The sequence below is a fragment of the Protomyctophum bolini genome, assembly GCF_963924005.1.
Source record: "Protomyctophum bolini genome assembly, chromosome: 13".
Taxonomy (NCBI): domain Eukaryota; kingdom Metazoa; phylum Chordata; class Actinopteri; order Myctophiformes; family Myctophidae; genus Protomyctophum; species Protomyctophum bolini.
In genome coordinates this window covers 29,879,453-29,898,579 of record NC_137874.1, presented here as the reverse complement: position 1 = coordinate 29,898,579, position 19,127 = coordinate 29,879,453, and the positions used below count along the sequence as shown (strand labels likewise).

At 40.8% G+C, this 19,127-nt stretch overlaps 1 protein-coding gene across 1 annotated transcript in view; it reads right to left on the bottom strand.

Moving 5' to 3' along the window:
• Positions 1 to 19,127, bottom strand: part of nrxn2a (neurexin 2a) — a 108,248-nt gene that overhangs the window by 78,171 nt on the left and 10,950 nt on the right. Inside the window, exons 3-7 of the mRNA XM_080780676.1 lie at positions 12,849 to 12,968; positions 11,861 to 12,242; positions 8,416 to 8,606; positions 6,349 to 6,537; positions 5,453 to 5,572 (exon numbers count right to left, since the gene is read on the bottom strand). Coding sequence (XP_080636802.1) covers positions 5,453 to 5,572; positions 6,349 to 6,537; positions 8,416 to 8,606; positions 11,861 to 12,242; positions 12,849 to 12,968 — 1,002 coding nt within the window. The remainder of the gene's footprint in view (positions 1 to 5,452; positions 5,573 to 6,348; positions 6,538 to 8,415; positions 8,607 to 11,860; positions 12,243 to 12,848; positions 12,969 to 19,127) is intronic.

The window sequence follows — 19,127 nt, the reverse complement described above, 5'->3', positions numbered from 1 at the left end:
AGACGATACGCAAAAGAACAATATGCACAAATAAGAATCCCAGGATGAGTCGTCGCTACCCGGATTTGAACCAGTGACTCATTCTAAACATTAACATCATTCAGTATTTTCGGTAACAACTGTCCTGGTTTTGGGGATGTCTTTATCCATTACTACAGTGTGTTTTCACGTACAAACTTCTCTTTGTACGCTTTCAGTGCTATTTGGCATGACCCTCAACCATACTGTAAAGTGCCATAAGCAAATGACGCTGCATGTAGGTATTAGAGGCAGAAGAAGAATTCTCACAAACCAGCAATTTTCATTGGCTCATAAAAACTTTTTTTCACATGTAGAAGAGAGATACATTATAACTGTTTTTCATATAATTCAAAATGGCGGGTGATCTAGAGGTCAAAAGTCAGAACTTGAAAGTTGTTTGGCATGAGGAGACGCATATGTGTATCAAAGTGTCATTGCCGACGGTCAAACGGTTAATGACCCTCAAACATGGAATATTCTTCAATTGCTACTCAGATTGGACTCGCTTATATCCTTGGGACAGTTTAAATCTATGATTTTAAATATTGCTTGCTGATTTGTGTTGTACAGTACGGTATCATGTGATAATTTGTCATTCTCACTGCAACAGTTTTTGTTTTCTGCAGTTATTATTGTGTGTAAACTTTGTCATTCTGGCACCATTGAAAATGAGGGCTCAGCCCTCTATAACCTCATTTCCATTATCAAGTGCCGGGGCCATGTTGGCCAATGGCCATGCAGGGCTTTTCAGGGCTGCGAGGAGCTGAGCACGGCAGAGTAGTCCATCATCATATCATATCCTTTATTTTAAGTAGTAAGTAAGTAATACTCATTGAGAGAGATTAAAATATCTTATCCAAGAGTGACCTGATCAAGAGAAAGGTACGTATGAAACACTCTTACAATAATAAACAAATAACAAACAATAACATTACAATCTGGGAACGTTGGGTTGTGTTCATTGCAGTGTTGCTATAGTAACTCAATGCCGCAGACAGCTGTTATATGATAGCCGTCTAAAGGCGAACTTATACGGCATGAATGTCTGTGCTGTGTGACTAAATGACGAATTTTCCAATAGGGAATGCAAGGCTGACGTCACGGTAGGCCTACCGGCACCATTTTGAATGTGATGGCCTACATATTAGATCTGCATCAAGTGTATAAAGTTGGTGTTTGAGTGTTTAGTGCACAAATCCCAAAATGGGATTTATTAAGCCTACTTGAGTAGGCTACTTGTGTGAAATACTAGTAGTTATAATGTGTGCCCAGATTATTGTGACTTTCACAACACAGCATGGCTTGGCACTGCCCTGTAGTGGCAAAAAGGCTAAATGTTTCCTCAGAGAGTTTAGGATAATTTACTCAAAAACGAATTATCCATCAACATATTTCTTTCCCCTATCCTAACATTCTTATAGTCTACCCTATACATTGTAGCTCTGACCCTCATATTCATATATTATAATAAACTAGGTGGTTTGTAATAGAATGTAGAAACTTCTCCTCACTTGTTGAAAGTTACTCCGGAAGAAGTGTATCAGCACAACAAGCCTAAACTGTAACGTACAGAACCACCTGGTACTGAGGACTCACCACTGCAGACTGGCCTACATGTACAGTATATTAGGTCTATGTTTACCCTGTTTATTTCTATTTTGATGACTCACCTTTCTACAATAAGAAAGCTTGAATGGAGAAAGATTCCTCCGAGGAAGGTTTCTAGAGCACCATATTATGTTTTATACTGTTTGACAGTATACAGTATGTATTGTGATGTTTTATGTACAGTATGTACTGTTATACTTTACAGCATAATAATAATGATAATATATCTTTTAAACATTGTGTGGAAGTCTGAGACAGTGCCGAGGAGTGGCAGACCGGGATGCTGGTCCCCTTTTTAAAAAGGGGGATCAGAGGGTGTGTGCCAATTACAGAGGAATCACTACTCAGCATCCCTGGGAAAGTTTACGCCAAGGGACTGGAAAGGAGGGTCCGGCCAGATAGTCGAACCTCAGATTCAAGAGGAGCAATGTGGATTCCGTCCTGGCCGCGGAACAACTGATCAGATCTATACTCTTACTCCTGGAGAAGGCCTGGGAGTATTTGTGGCCATGGTTCTCAGCAGGAAACCGATGGATTGTGCAGTCCAAGTAGGGAATGAGACATTACCCCAAGTAAATTAGTTTAAGTATCTCAGGGTCTTGTTCATCTTTGTTCCTACTCTCACCTATGGTCATGAAGTGTGGGTCATGACCGAAAGAATATAGTTGCGAATACAGGTGGCCAAAATGGGTTTTCTCCGACGGGTGGCCGTTATCTCCCTTAGAGATAGGGTGAGTATTTCAGTCACGTGAGAGAGACTGCAAGTAGAGTTGCTGCTTATTTGCCTGTTATTTGCCTGTTTTATGGTCATGATTCACCAGGAGCCTGGTTGGCTTGATTTTAGGCTTAAACTAAAAAAAAATGGAAATCTCTATGGGAAAAATTAAAAGACTCTGGATGGGTGGAACTGCTATGCCCTATAGAGAGTTTAAGTGGTTAATACAACATTTGCCCACGTTATCGACTCTCTAACTAGCAAAATAGGAGTCATTTTGGACCATGCACCACCTTGCGCCATACAGTAGGGGCTCCATTTTCGTTCGAGCATTCTAAATACACTATTTTGGGATTTAGCAGTGGGGAAGTGGTGTTCCCCCACTAAAGTTGGTATTTTGGTTACCTGTCTAAATCCCTAAAACACCTCCCTTACCCGTTACATTATGCATAGGTGTGCCCAGTGCTATATTGCTTCATAGCCTTACGGTCTATAGCCCATGGAAGAGTGATGTCTCACTTGTGCTGCACCCCCCCCCCCCCCCCCCAACCCCCCTTTTCATTGAGTCACAACTCGCTCAGATCTCGCTCATTTTTTAAATTTCAAAGTACTTTGTAAACAACGAAATTCGGCTTTCATTTGCTATATGCCTTCCCAAATGTGTGTGACCAAAATTGCAATTTAGGGGAAAGCGTGCCAACACACCCATGACCCCACCTCTAGGCGCAAATACCGGTTTCGGCATAATAGATATCGGGTGAAGCTGGACCAAAATACCATTAAGGGACAGAGCAAGCTCCTACAGTATATACTCGTAATTTCCGGGCAGCGGCTGACTTGCGGGCCGCGTCGCGGGTAACGGCGGCGACGAAAATGGAGCCCTAGATCTTCTAAATAAACCTGCATTTGGAAAGGCATGTCATAAAGGAACAGCTGCTGGAAGTAAAATAATAGCTTTGATACAGTATCAATGATAAGAAAATGACAGCCTGGGTGATGTTGCAGCAACGTCAACTTTGCACTGAAAGCAGTGAGATAACGCTGTTGAAATGTCATCCCTTCCCCTCTGTGTTACTGTATACATTCTCAGAGTGAGCCTTCCTTTCAAAGCTGATGTTTGTCAAGCGGAAAATGCTGCAGTCATACAGCAGAAAAGGGAGGGAGAGAGTGATATATATTTTTAAAAGATTATTTTCCGGTTGTTGATAGCATAGCAGGAGACAGACAGAGGAGAGAGAGATTGGAGGTTGGCGAAAGTGGTAGACATGGGAAAACAGGGCCATGAGCTAGATTCAAAGCCACAACGACGGTAGCAGAGCTCTGCCTATGTGGTATGCACACTAAGTGGGTGAGCCTCCATGGCTCAGCTGCTCTGCAATGTGCCACTGCAAAATGTAGTGTCACTAATGGCTGAGTCACATGTAATTAATTACTCCCCAATACTAATCTACAGTATGTAATCAAACATTCAGAGAGATCTTTTTGCTGGCTGTCTCTCGAGGGTTTTTAGACTCTAGAGCTACTCGGACTCCATCAACAAAATGTGTTTAAAGTGCCAAATGCCCCAAATTCCTGAGAATATGTGACTTTTGCTTATTTCGTTTTTTTCCCATTCCCATTGATTGTGGATATTAGCCTAATGGCCCTACTCTGCATAATACAGTATTAAACATCCAATTATTATTATTAGGATATGGGCATTAACAAATTGTTTAATTATTTCTGAACAGATCTGCAACAAAATTGGTTGCACAATGATCAAGTCACCTTAGCTGCACAATGAAAATAGAGAGTATTGTGGCTACTGAACACTCATAAAACACAAGGCAGGTCTTTACCAGAATAGGTGGCCTAACTAGGGCTGTGTTAGGCATGATTTATACTTGCAGATCTGTTATTTTTGGTGAGCGACACCAGCGTACAACCAAGTATAAATGAGGCCTTATTTGTGAGATGCAGCCGTAAAGACACAAGTAAGCTGTGGGGGACAAATGCTCTATGACAAATGCTTCAGCTTTTTGCATTTGTTGCACTCCCTATGGACAGAAGAGAGCTTCTTTATAGAGTAAGAGGCAAAAAACATAGCCTTTGCCACCTGGCCTGTGAAGACAATCAATTTGAATCAAACCATCAGGAAACATGGTAGATTGCACCATCCCTCATAGTATATTTCAATAGCCGACGCATCACACAACAGAGCATCACAGCGTAATGGTTGCGTCTCACATGATGAAGTTTGTCTTTCTGGAATTTATCGTTGCAAATTGAATGAATAATATTACCTAAATCCAAATCCTTGACTAGTTCAGTTTATGGTGCATGATTGTTAGTTCTAGTCGTACTATGCACATGCATCACTTTACCACCGGGACATCTAGACTGAGTGGCAAAACATTGAGCAAAATAGAGCATTAGAGTCAACAGTCCTGCGTACCAACCATTTGTTGTTAAAATTCAGCTCTTATGTGATTAGGGTATATGATTGAGCGAGGATTTGAGTTTGGTAGCCTTGTCAATTTCTATGCAGCGAAAAATAGAACTTACTATACGTGGGTTTCCATTTTCCTTATTTTTTTACTCTCAGTCATGTAGGAAAGGGCGGCCGGCCCTCTTGGCAGCCTCAGGTTGCCCTTTTGGTAGATGCAGCTCCCAAACCATATATCCATGCTGTCAGAGACTTCGTATTGTGCCTGCTATACTGTGTGTTCTGTAGCTTTCGCACTGATAACAATACTAAGATAAGTAGTAGTGGAATATCCACTTCCTATAATAATAATAATAATTTAAAAATAATTACAGTCTCTTCACAGAGATTGACAGAAAGTGACAGTATCTTGCATGTCTACACACTTCTTCTATACCGTTTTTGAATTGTGTAGTTTCAGATGACAATAAAGCAATCAACTATGTACTGTACATAAACAACCAACTGTCCAACCAAGAAATCGTTTAATCAGCTGATCAACAAACCAAAAACAAAATCACCTAACCAACTGATCAACCAAAGCAGCAACTCAACGGGAGGCTTAAATGAAACCATGAAGATAAAATCAAACCAAATAACAATTCTGCTGCTGCAGTCAACATAAAACGACGCAGTGTACTCACGGTCATTGCAGAATGGACCTCCATAGGTGGTCATGGTGCAGTCACAGGAGAAGCCCTCCCACAGCTGAAGACACACTCCCTGGTGGTGGCAAGAGTCCTCTGTGCAGGTGGTGCTGGGGCCTGAAGGAGTAGGAGAGGAGGAGTGAAAAATAGGTGGTGCAGGAAAGAGGAGCAGGTGAAGAGTGGCAAGGAGGAGGCGGCGGCAGCATTCAAAGTAGATCCAGCCCTGAGCTACACACCTGCACAGTGTAGGTATTTATACAGTATGAGCAGTGGAAGTAACGCCAGGGCTCCACAGGGCGCGTTTGGGCGCGTTGCGTCTCCGACACGTGCGTCAAAAAACGAACCGGTTCAATTTTAATGGTGACACACGCACGCACGCGGCACGCACGCACAACGCGGGCAGTGGAGCCACCCTTCATTGATTAAAAAGGGAACATTCTGTGACGGTGACGCTGACGCGACGCAGACGCGCCCAGTGGAGCCCTGGCGTAACACTTTATAAAAATAGAGCTGGTGAAAGCAAATTGAAAAATAGCCAGATGGTGGGTGCACTAAACAATACACATGAGAAACAAGGCCTGCAGAATGAATCAATCACATAATTCAGTTATAGTTTCAACATGTAATATTTTTTTTACGGATACATCAGCACTAAGGAATATTTCATTTCACTTAGAATGTCTTCTGTAGTATAATAATAATAATAAAAGATACTAACAGTAAAGTAAATAGACTATTAACTATGATTAATAACCCTGACAATACAGTTAACCGACCATGATCATACATTTTGCCTTCCATAATCATGCAGCCCTAATAGAAACCACATTATGAAAATGCGTACCCTCCACCCCTTCCCGATAGATTGTTGTTCAACACCCTCCCCCCAGAACTGGACCCCGTCTCACCTCCACAGCCACGCTCCACCTGCCCCACCTTGTGTAGGGCATCGGCCAGCAGGTCTGGGAGCCTCCCGTTCATGTCAACAGATGCCAGGCAACCCTGGTATCCCTCTCTGGACGCGATCAGTCTGGGCAGACTGTTGTACATGCCCTTACCAACACCACCTACGTACAGCTCCCCTGTGGAGACAATAAGGAGCAGTATAATCATCACTGTTTGAGTTTGAATCTTTATTTCGGTCATTTAAAAACCAATTGTTTAGTCAACATATTGACTATTTTAGCCGGGCTGAAGCATGAAGCTTATTTTGCCCACCTTTTTACATAATAAAATAAATAAATAATCTATGATAAAATATCACCGTTGAAATAATACTAAAAACAGAAAAGGAAAAAGAAATAGAACAAAAAATGTTGGTTTACATTCGTTTTTCAGACATATTTTTTCAGACATAAGTTTTTCAGACATAATAATTAATATATAAGGTGTACTGTCTCAAGATCAGAATCGTATTTGCACATTTGCAGACGTATCCATTGCAGAACTTTGCAACACAGTGTAACACATTGCTGGGTAGCATCATGTTTAGCCGCTGCGGGAAGAACATGTTGTTTCAAGACCAGCTTTGTTTGGCCGGGAAGAGTTACACAGGTATGCCTCCTTAATCCAGACGTACCAGATTTGTGGCTGCTGTAGTTCAACACTTTTTCGCATTTGCTGCAATTAACTAGCAAACTCCAGTTCGTTTCCATTTGTGTCTGTAACAACGGAGAAACGTGACCATAATTATGTCAGACTTGGCTCCTTTCCTTTCCTTTCTTTCAATTTATACTCTTCTGCTTTGAGCTTCTTCTCAACGTCATTTGTGGTCTCCTTCTTGCTTTGTTGTTGCTGCTGTTCCGCCATTTTTCAAATGTGTGTGTGCGACTGTGCGTGGCTGCGCGCGACTATTGATTTATGCTGCGGGGTCAGGTGAGGTTTTCCATCCGGTGTAATTGCGGGAAGATGCGGGATTTTGCGGTCCCCGCATATTTTATATTGACCGCCCGCGCCCTCCCGCCATAGAGTTTTGTATATATACTCTAAGCCTCCCGCAGGTATTTAAATACCGCCCGCGCCGCAACATTTTGAGTTGGGTCTCGCGGGAGCCCGCTCCCGTTGCAGGGCTCTACTGTACAGTACATATACGTTCACCCGTGGCTTCATGCGGTGCCATTCAAAGTGACTACTGGGTTGGGCTGCTGGATGCAAGGGCCAACCCCTAGTATGTATGTCAGAAGCCGTTGGAGGCTGATTTCACTTCATTTTCTCATCTTATGCACTGGACCGCACTCCCATCACGTTGGAACAGTTTCATCAAAGGTGATCACTCTTTGCCAGGGACTTTGCATTGATTTGCAGTGTGCTCGGACAATTGGCTCCCCCACAGCGTAAAAGATGCGTAACAGTCAATGTCAGGGTCAAGCATTCAGGTCTGTACTGGGCCTACACTGTCTGAAGGATGACTCATCATTGGACTATCACTTTTTTACACATCTCTGTAGGCCAGTGCCTCTATGGTTTTTGCACCACCGAACTCTCAAATGTGCATTTGAGGGTCAAGTACTATCCCTCTCTATGTAGTTGTTGAAAGACTGGACTCGTCACTCTTGCTGACAGTCTGATCATGTCCTGCATTGACCAAAGGAAGAGTTGCTCTTCTGTTTTTCCTTACATATCACACTAATGCTCACATCAAATGTGCACTTACGGCTACAATTTCCAAACGCATTTACTGAAGTATTTCCCATTTCCTATTGAACCATTCATTAGCAGTCTCCGTGACTGAAGTTGGGCCACATGCCATAGCGCATGTTAATTCCACTCAGCACTCAGTAATTCCTTTAATTTGTTACCGGTTGGACAGACAGACAGACAGACAGACAGACAGACAGACAGGCAGAAAGACAGACAGACAGACAGACAGACAGACAGACAGACAGACAGACAGGCAGACAGACAGACAGACAGACAGCTACTGTAAAATATAATGATTTAGAGCAACTATTTTAGAGTACCTTTCAGGTCTAGGTTGCGGGCTCCGTTGGCATGTTGGGTGACAGTCCGGGAGTCAATCTTAAGGATGTGTACATTGTTGTTGTCACGTGAAACCACCACATTGTGCCACTGGTTGTCATTAAGGGGCTTGTCAGAGTTCCCCTTCATTAGTGACGGTCCGTTACCCAAGTCGAAGACATAATGAATGTACCTGCAACAAAACCATTACAATTCATGGATTTATTACAAATTAGGACTTGAGCAGTATTTTAGACTAATGTATAATGCTATTTCTACACACAAGTATCCTTACATTAGTACACAAACATGCTACATTTTTGCTTATTTTGAAGTATATTCTCTTTCCTTTATAACAGTGGTTTTCAACCCTTTTCACATCAAGGCCCATTATTTATTTGGCATTTGAGCCACGGACCACCATTTCATGACATTTAGAAATTTTAGACTCATAGACCCAAAACGAAAGAATATGTCCACATTTCCATGCTGTATTGATGTTGGTACCATTAGGAGAGATAACAGGCAGACATTGATCAAAATAAGAATTCTTCGACATTCTCAGGGCCTTTTCTCAGCTTTGGGTATTTTGGTGCAACCTGTTTAAAATTGTAATATCTCCTTCATATATTTTCCAATTTGATTGAATGATACATCACATGAAAGCTTACATTAAGTAGGCTACTTTAATAATGTGTAATAAACAGAAAAACTACCCGAAATGAGTCCCTTTTTGTCAGCTCCAGTCACAATTGTGTAGACTTCTTGTATATTAACTAATACAGACGTTTAACAAAAAAGATCTATAAGGGTCCATTTGGTTACCAACTCTCCTTCATTTAGCTGGGGTCGGGACCACCTGGACCGGTGGTCCCCGGACCACTGGTTGAGAACACTGGTTGAGAACACTGGTTGAGAACTGGTTGAGAACTACTGCTTTATACTAATTGAGTTTCTGCATGAAAAGTGAAATAGCAATATGTTTTGACTTTGGTTTTTGCCCATCTTTCATCTTTTTTATTTTCATTTTGAAAATCAAAATGTAGTAATGTCTGTGAGAAAGCATCTTATGATGAAAACAAAAACAAAAAGAAAGAGAGGCAGAGCTGAGAGCAGCTCCTGTAGTCTCTCTTGTCTGCAGGAGGTTTGGGAGCTGTGTCAGACTCAGAGCAATGCAGTGCCCGCCTGCTGACTCAGTGCTTATTATGTGGTTGAAACCTTGGAGAAAGTTTGACTGTGGATTAAACACGTCGTGGGTAACTCTTGTCTTTTGCGCCTGCTTCCTCTAGCTCAAAACGCTTTCTCTCTGAAACCAAATTGCAAGGAATAATTATTTTTATTTTATTTTAATTATTGTTTCATTATTGACACAACATAGCTGTGTGAGAGGGAAGGCGAGAGAGGAAGTGAGAGAGATCTCAGGGAAACCATTACCATTTCACTCTAGGAGAAAACATCGAATCATAGCTATACTTATCTATATTACTAATCTAGGATTGACTATAAACTCATCAGGGAGCTTTAACATAGCAATCACATCATTTACAGAAAGAAGCACGGCGAGGCTATTATGCACTTAGAAAAGACATTTCTGAATTCTATCCCACATAACAATTTGGCTTAAAATATTTGAATCCTCAATTCAACTGATTTTATTGTATGGCAATGAAGTCTGTGGGGACCTTTACTAAAGAGTAATTACAAAACAAGGGACAAAAAACCCCTGGCAGAATGACTGCATCTACAATTCTGCAAGAACATTCTGTGTAACAACAGAACCTGGGGGCTGAGCTTTGCAGATTTCAAGTGATGATTGCGGTGGAGAAAAGAGCTTGTAAAGTAAATGCCACTCAGAGGTCAACGTTAAAACAAATTTAAATGAAAAACAAAAGCAACTATACCCATAATTGGCTAAATTAAATTAAACAACGCAACAAATTACAAAGAGAAAATCAGCCTATATTGTTGTAAATAAAAGATGCAAAATCTTTACAAATACAGGGTCAGTGGCCACTTGTCTTGCCATTGACATATAGGGCGTAGTAAAAACTCATGGGTAGCCAAACAAAGTAGAATCAGGAGATTTAAAACAGAAAGTAATTTCTTGTTATATAGCAAGAAGCACAACTACTGTATTGAGAAAAAAAGAGTTAAGACACTCCCATATACTTCTATTGTAAACAAATAATATTAATATTTGTTTATATTTTCATTAAGTTATTTATTGCCAAAAACAATCTGAGTTGATTTGTAATTTGTTTAGGTGTGCTCAGAGATAACAAGAACAAGAAGAATGCAGGATTAACACTTTCCACTAATAGTTTCCAACACTACTGTATAGTTCCAAACGCTTTAATTTTAGAACAATGGGGCTGGCTGAATCCTTTTTGTTCTATCTTATAAAATGAATTGCATTGCACTGTTTTTAGCAGCATTTGATGGCTGTTGATATTTTGTAGAACATTTATTGCAAACACATTAATTGGTTCAATTGCCAGGGGCAGTAAATCAATTTGAACATTTGTTGTTCTTAATATGCAGCACACTGAATAAGTCATTAATAGTGAACACATAGGTTTGAGTCATAGGAAGAATAATAATGGACCTCTATGGCACTAACTGTTTATCACTGTTGCTTCCACTCTGGCCACTTTCACTCTCTGATTCATATCAACTATTTATTTATGATAAACAAAACATTTATGATGTTTTTCTTTTTAATATATGGCAGTACCAAGTAATGGAGATAATCGTTATCTAAAGTAATAATATACTATACTACTACTTACCACTTCAATCCGGGACAGCATTTGTGTCATTTTAGATGTTGTTCAGTTGTATAGGATTTATAGCAACATTAGCAACGTCAGAAAACTGCAAGGATTTAGACAGTGGCTTTTTGGAATCAGCCTTAGATTTAGATACTAGATTTGATGAAATATTGTGATCCATTGTGCCATGTTGTTATAGAGCCCAGAATTTCTAGTGGCTTTTCTGTATAAGCACATTGTATGTTACGTTGTTATGACAGAATACAATGCAGTGCTTTACTTGGCCAGTTGGCCCAGTTCCACTGCCTTACTCCACGTCCTGTTGTTTCAGTAGATTTGAAGGAATATCCTACAATAAACGTAGCTTAAGGGTATATCTAAGCTGATCAGACACAAGTTTGGCATTTGGTTGACATTTCGATTCGGCAATCAATTCAGTTTTAATTTGCTTACAACAATGATTTTTCTTTTGGTGCATCTTTCGTTTTTTGAGAGAGAAACAGAAACAGAGAGAGACAGAAACAGAGAGAGAGAGAGAGAGATACATCTCTATCTCTTGGATCTGTGCACAAATTATTAATTTGCTTTTCATTATTGCTATATCACTTTGAGCCCAAACTCTTTATGCAAAAAAACTTCAAGTTCAAATCGATTTCCACCTCACAATACAACTTACCCTTTGACTAGCTCCACCACTATGAAGTCGCTGCCATCTCCAGAGTTGTAAAGTATGAGCCCATCTGTACTGGTGGTCTTAAACTGGAAAAACAGGTGCATGGAGGCGTAGGCCTGCAAGGTGGAGAAGGCGAGGTAGCTAGCTTGGGTGATGAAGCTCACAGGATCGGCCACAATGCTCCGCATGCCGAAACGGGCATTCAGCTCACAGAACGAGATGTCTCCATTCTTGCACTGGTCTAGATATGGCATCCCGTTGAAGGCGAGGGCTTGCAGGTGACCAATGAAATTGGAAGGTACCACAGAGATGAATCTCCTCTCTGTCATGATACCAGTCTCAATGCTGTTGAACTCCAATCGTGTGTGGGCACCAGTCATAAAACCTACGTGTGAATAAATACATGTTAAACTGCGAATACACACATCATTGTCAACGGCAGCGGTGGTACAAGAAGTAGGAACAGGAAGGTTCCTGGTTCCATCCCTGGCTCTTCCTGGTATTGTGTCTTGCATAGTTGCCTCTTGACTTTGTGTGAATGTGTCTGTGAATGGAATGGGTGAATGTAACGTAATTGTAAAGGGCTTTGGATAAGGACCATTTTCAGTATATATCTCGGTTAATGCTCCGAGAATATTATTTCTTATGTATTTGCACATACAAGGACTTTATCTCTGTGACCCAAACTCTAATGACTCAGTATGTAGCGTGACAAACCAACACGCTGAAATGATGCCACACTAGCATGCCACATGAGCTGGCAAAGAAAACCAAAAAATTGGACTCTTGCCAGAAAAGGGGAACAGTGTTATTTGTGGTATTTCTTTTCCTTTTTCTTTTGGTCTGAGGGAAGAGTGCCAGGAGGAGCACCCGTGGTGTGGGGATTTATACTGGCCTGTTTTGTTTGGACAATAAAAGCCTCTCCGCTAAATCTGAAGCCATTTCGAAATGTCATTTCCTTGCCAAGGCTTTTAGGGTGCTTTCCACTTACCTTCCACGGTCACATTGTCCACTGACAGCTGCAAATTCTTCCCGCGGCGCACCACCTTCACCGTGTGCCACTCATTGTCATTCAGCTTCTGGCCTACGAGCAGCATCTCTGGGCCCTTGCCTGGGAGGCACAGTAAGGACATTTCCAAGTGACTACAAATCCAACCCGGCCTCACCCAAACACCGTGAAATGGCATGGTTTGGCATTTCCATACATACACGCCTAGAAAACCCAAATCCGTACATATTACACTGAAATCCGCCCCATAGACCATGACGGAGGGGCGCCTTCTCTACAAAACTTGAGCCACGAGAGGCACCACCGAGCGCACTAAAGCATGTGAGTTGGTGTAAATAATGTCAAACCCGATCTAACCCAAACACGGTAAAATATAATAATAATTTAAAAAATATATATATACAATACTAGTGAAAGCCACGCCTCCGTCGCGGTCAAAACAGGAGTAGTATAATATGTACGGACTTTTCGGTGTTTTCTAGGCATGTATGTATGGAATTGCCAATCTGTGCTATTTCACCGGGTTTGGGTGAGATCAGTCTGACAAATCACTTATGTATGGATTAATCTAGGGGTGTAACAGTTAATTGGAAATAATCAAGTTCAGTCAGATGACTCACGAATAGATTTAACAAATATTAATTATAGAATGAGAATACAAGTGTGCATATAATATTTTATCTTGGCGTTCTGCACTGCTAAATTTTTCCTAAATAGAGATCATACACAATATATAAGCTCATAACGCTTTGCAATGCAAGACGTTGAGTTCTTACATTTTCCTCAATTTTTGCGTGACATTCGAAATGGATTTACAGAATAATCGCTAAGAAAATAGACGATAGTTGCAGCCCTAGATTTATCCTCTCAATAGAGAAGCACCTCCTAGTCGTACATAATATAATATATTATGATCTGTATCACATGCACGCAGGCATGAAAGACCCAGTCAGGTTTTTGGAAACACTCAGAAATCAGTACCAGCGAGGTGAAGAAAAGCTAAATATGGTGTCTTATACTTCTGAAGAGCCAAGTATAATTCTATTGAGAAATATGTCTCCTGTTCTACATGGATATCGCAATATCTGTGATGATCTATCTCGTCATCAACCAATGAACCCAAGAGCATTAGTGGTGCTTGAAGATCCAGACATATTGAAAACGCCTTCTGTTGTTCTTCAGGCTATAAATTATTCCAGTACAGTACTCTTTTTCCCCTTTTCTACTGGTCTTATGATTTGCCTCTAAAATGGGTCACACTGCCAAAGCTTGCCACTGCAGCCAGCACCATCAGCCACAATCAGTGGCTATGCAACAGGCCAACGCTACAGTTCAAAGGAGTTCTGACAACGCTTGGGAAGCTAATTGGCCATGCCTAAACCAGCTGGGCCTTTAGGGGTTGTCTGTCTAATTGAGCTTCGGGTGTAGGAGAATTTCAAGGGACACCGCAAGGACAAGTGGATGCGGCTGAAAACAATACTAAACAATAAAGACAAATTGGCTATACTGTAGGTTCTTCATATCCTCATCTGATATACATTTTTACAGGTGTCGGCTTAGAATTGCTTCCAGACACCTTTTGAAAAAGCAGTAATTGTTAGTAATGCCTTTTGATACTATAAAATAAAACATTCTGTATAAAACACCTGATTGATTGGATGCACAATTCATTCAAACTTGAACTATTGATAATTTCCATCAGCTAACAGATAAAAAAAGACAAAGATACAATCAGATAAAGAGAAAGGAAATGCCTTTGCACTTGACTTGGGTTCAATGTATATACTGTAGGACCGTCATGTGCTGATTCAACATTCTACAGTCCAAACTGTATTCTATGGCCAAAAAACATTGGAATTGTTTTCTTGTTGATTCAAGAAACAGAAAGTTGTTGCAGTCCAGCACCAGACAGAGCAGAGACACAGTACAGATTACAGATTAGTAGCCTAGCTATTTTAAGTAGTCCTTATCGCCACATAACTTTGCATAATTTGTACACATCTGCAATCTTGTGCAGTATGCTGATTTTTCCTGTGCATGTCATGTACAAATACAACCTATGACTTGACTTATACTGGAGTTCCCAATCCATTCACCGCCATTTTTGGCGCTTGCCAACAAAGCCCCGATCTGAGGCAGATAGGGGTACCAAATATCTGGCCGGTAACTGTAAATCATGCAGTATGAAATGTGTTGTGACCAGCACTGAGAACAGAAGATGTGCTACAGCCAATGAGAGCACAGGACAGGTGGACATGGGTGTTTCTTTTTTATTGTATAAACAATTTAGATTTATAGATATATAGACCTTTATTGATTTACTGTAGGTATCATAAATATTGCTAGCAATGTTGATATTGCAGTGAGTCTAAAACTGTCTGGAATCATAGACCATGATGGTGCATACTGTGACCCACAATTACACATGTGCAAATATTTGGGAACGTTTTTCCTGCGCTTGTCCTGCAGGGTTTGCCAGATTCTGAGGGGATAATTTCTTACATTGACACCTACAGAATGGTAGTAACCTGCCCTACATAATGTTCGCCATGACTGAAATACTTTTAGAATAATTGATATGATTACCGACCAAAGAAACGACTAAGTCCCTTCCCTGCATTGTGGACTACTGTATGTTGGTTGACTTAGTTCATTAGTTAAACAAATCATTACGCTTGACCCACATGGTCATAATAATGCAAACAAAGGGAGACAAATTAATTGACCTAATAGAGCTGCAATAATTATTTAAATAAGAATCATTATATATATATATATATATATATATATATATATATGTGTGTGTGTGTGTCTTGAGTGTACAGGGTGTGATGAGGTCAGATCAACATATGGAATGTCAGAACAGGTCAGCTCCATATATGGAGATATAAGGGTGGCAGTGCAGTGTACAGGGTTTGATGAGGGCCCAGGTAGGCCTTAATTTACGGTTGTTGAGAACTCTAGTTTTTTGCCGGCTGCCAGGCGTGGCTGCACAAATAACTTTGGGGCAGGCCCGTCTACAGTTTATGGACAGATATCAGTCAAAAGGGAGACATCTAAGAGGAAGGATGGATGGGCAAGGAATGGATCAACATATGGAATGTCTTAATATCCCTTAACATGGGCTTAATATCCCTGATGATGTCATAGTGTATGTCACGAGACCTGGGCACAATATACATGTATGGAGGCTTTCCCCATGTATGGGGATGATGATGTCATAGTGATGTCACGACTCACGAGACCTGGGCAGTGGGCACAATATATGGAGGCTTTCCCCATGTATGGGGATTTTGAGTGATGAAAAACTCCCCATGTATGGGGATTTGAGTGACGAAAAACGCACGATTCCATAGTTAACTGCGACCTTCGGTCGCAATAAACAGAATATTGCACCTCTGTGTTGCCATATCATGTCCTGTTGAAATCTCTTAGTGTGTGTGATCCCTTGTCGGTAGTGATCACTCATGCAGTTTGAGAAACCACAACGACTATTCCAAGCAGTTGTGTAGTGTGAACCATGCACAGCAATCTGACAACTACAGGGTATCTGACGAGTGACGACTTTGACAGTCGTGCAGCGTATAGGGGGCATTCAGTGACATTTCATTACCAGAGGCAGCTACATTAAAGGGTCCGGTTTGATCTATAAAAATGTAATGTATTTCACATAATATATTTAACAAGAAACACTTCAAAGGCACAGAAATGTTATACAATTCAGCATAATGAGTGAGCTGAGACTTTGAACAGGAGCTGGGGAGCGTTAATCAAAGCATGTTAATTATGCTACTTTGTAAAGCAAATGCCTCATTTTAAATTGGAAAATAACAATGCACTCAGTGTACAATTCCATAGATGATTAATTCTTGACTCAAGGACACGGCTGTAATATTTGTTCTTGTAAATTGCAAGCCCCCTGTTGCCCTTTTGTTATTGAGCTGATCATTGCAATGGGCAGCTCCTTGGCAGATGCTCCAGATGGTCTGTATCTCTCATCACAAATGAAGGCCGATTAAAAACAATAATGCATTGAATAAACTCATCTGAAAAGCTAGTTATGGCTGCAATATGCTGCATCCTTGAATTTCAAATGCCCTAAACAGGATTTTCTATCCAGTCTTGGCACATGGCACTGAACAATTTGTACCAACTTCCTTTGAAATGTGTTAAGTTTCCCTCCCTATAGGACTACATATTAAATTGATGCAAATGCATGTAAATTAGGTCAGCTATAGAATATTAGGTGGAAGTCACAAAGACACCCACCTTTAATGCAGATTTCAACCCTGGAATGATGTACCATTGTAAATTAAAGCTTACAATATACGTATTATTCCTCAACATGAACCTGAGTAATCAATATCATAACATGTCCCACAGAGCCTATGCGTAAAGTCAGAATTTCTATCGATCAATGTCTTGTTGTTCCTGACAAGTCCCTTTCATAAACACTATTCCTCTTAGGTCCCACCCTGTGCAGCTATGGCATAATGATGTTGCAATGCCATCTGCTGGTAGGGACAGCGAGTGGAAGAGGCTAAAAACTATGGCAAGGGGGTGTGTGTGTGTGTGTGCGTGTGCGTGTGCGTGCGTGCATGCATGCGTGCGTGCGTGTGTGTGTGTGTGTGTGTGTCTGTTTGTCTGTCTGTCTATCTATCTGTCTGGAGCAAATTTCACAAACTGATGGACCAATCAACGCCAAACCCTGGACACACACTGCCAGTAGACAGTTCAAGTTTTATACCTTTTCAAATATTTAACTTTAATTCTATATTGGAAGCAATCACTGAAACCTTGGCAAAATGTGAAGCCATATGTCATAGAAATAAGATAAGTCATAGATGACTGCCACATGTTGTCTGAGATCCACAGAGTCACACAATTTCTATGTGGATCTCAAGGTCCACATAACGTCCTAGTTTAAGGGCAGATTCACACTGAGTGCATTTGATTGAAACTGTTCCCAAATATAATAGATTTCCTGGTCCCTTGATGATTCACATTGGCCTTGATTCTTCCGCACCCGAGTACACTTCATTCAATTGTATTCAATGCTTTCACATTGCATCGATCCGTATCCGAGTACACTTCAATCGGTCCCGAGACAACCTCTATGGTGTCCCAGGAATGGTTGGGTGATCCACTCTGGGGAACATTCACACTACCACAACATCTGCCAAGTGGTCCCGAGTGCCCACCCAGGAACGTAGTGTGAATCTGCCTGATGGGGGGGGGGGGGGAAATGAACAGGTAGGAATAACGTGTTCCTTCCACGCGCTACGTCCAGCTAGGGAAACTCCCCCCTGTCAGGTGAAAAGAAGCAGCTTGGACTTCACATGCATAGAAGGAAGCATGAGGTCAGTCCACTGCCCCCCAGGTTGGCAGAGGAAGTGTAGCGCCCAGGATTACATTAATATACAGGTCCATCCCAACGAATTAGAATAATCTAAAAAAGTTCATTATTTGCCATAATGTAATAAAAATAAATAAACTTTAATATATTTTAGATTCATTAGCTTGTCAACATACTGAAGCACACAGTGCTGTAAAATATCATAATAGATGGTTATGTTAAGACTCTGGACATGTTATCTGCTGGTGTTGATCCACTGACACTGTGAAACTGTGAAAATGTAACACTGGTTTCAACACAGCCATCTTTTTAGAGTACATTGTGCTTCAGTATGTTGACAAGCTTCATGGAGATGCTAATTTTCCTTTCCAGCTCGATTTGGCACCTGCCCACAGAGTCAACACTACTAGTAACTGGTGTACTGACCATGGTATTACTGTGCTTTACTGACCAGCCAACTGGCTTGACCTGGGGGCGGGGTAACTACCTGTCATCAAAATTAAAACAATAAAAGGCTTGAATTATTTCAATCTCAAATAGTTTATGTATTTGTATTACATTATGGCAAATAATGAACTTTTTCAGATGATTCTAATTCGTTGGGATGGATCTGTATATACCGGTATATATATATATATATATATATATACACACATATGAGATTTGTTATGAGTCCGACTGTTATGTTAGTAAAGTGTCTTGCCACTTTTTTTTATTTTAACATATTAACTAGTAATTTTACCAGGGCCTCACCGCAAATGAGGCTTGGGCCTCCCTTCATAAATACAATGTTTTGATTTAACCTGGCAAAAACTAGGGAGTCATGTGGTATTAAACCTTGTGTATTTACATGGATTCTTTCATAAATAACTGTGTCCTGTTGTAGTACAAGTAAGACACGTGAA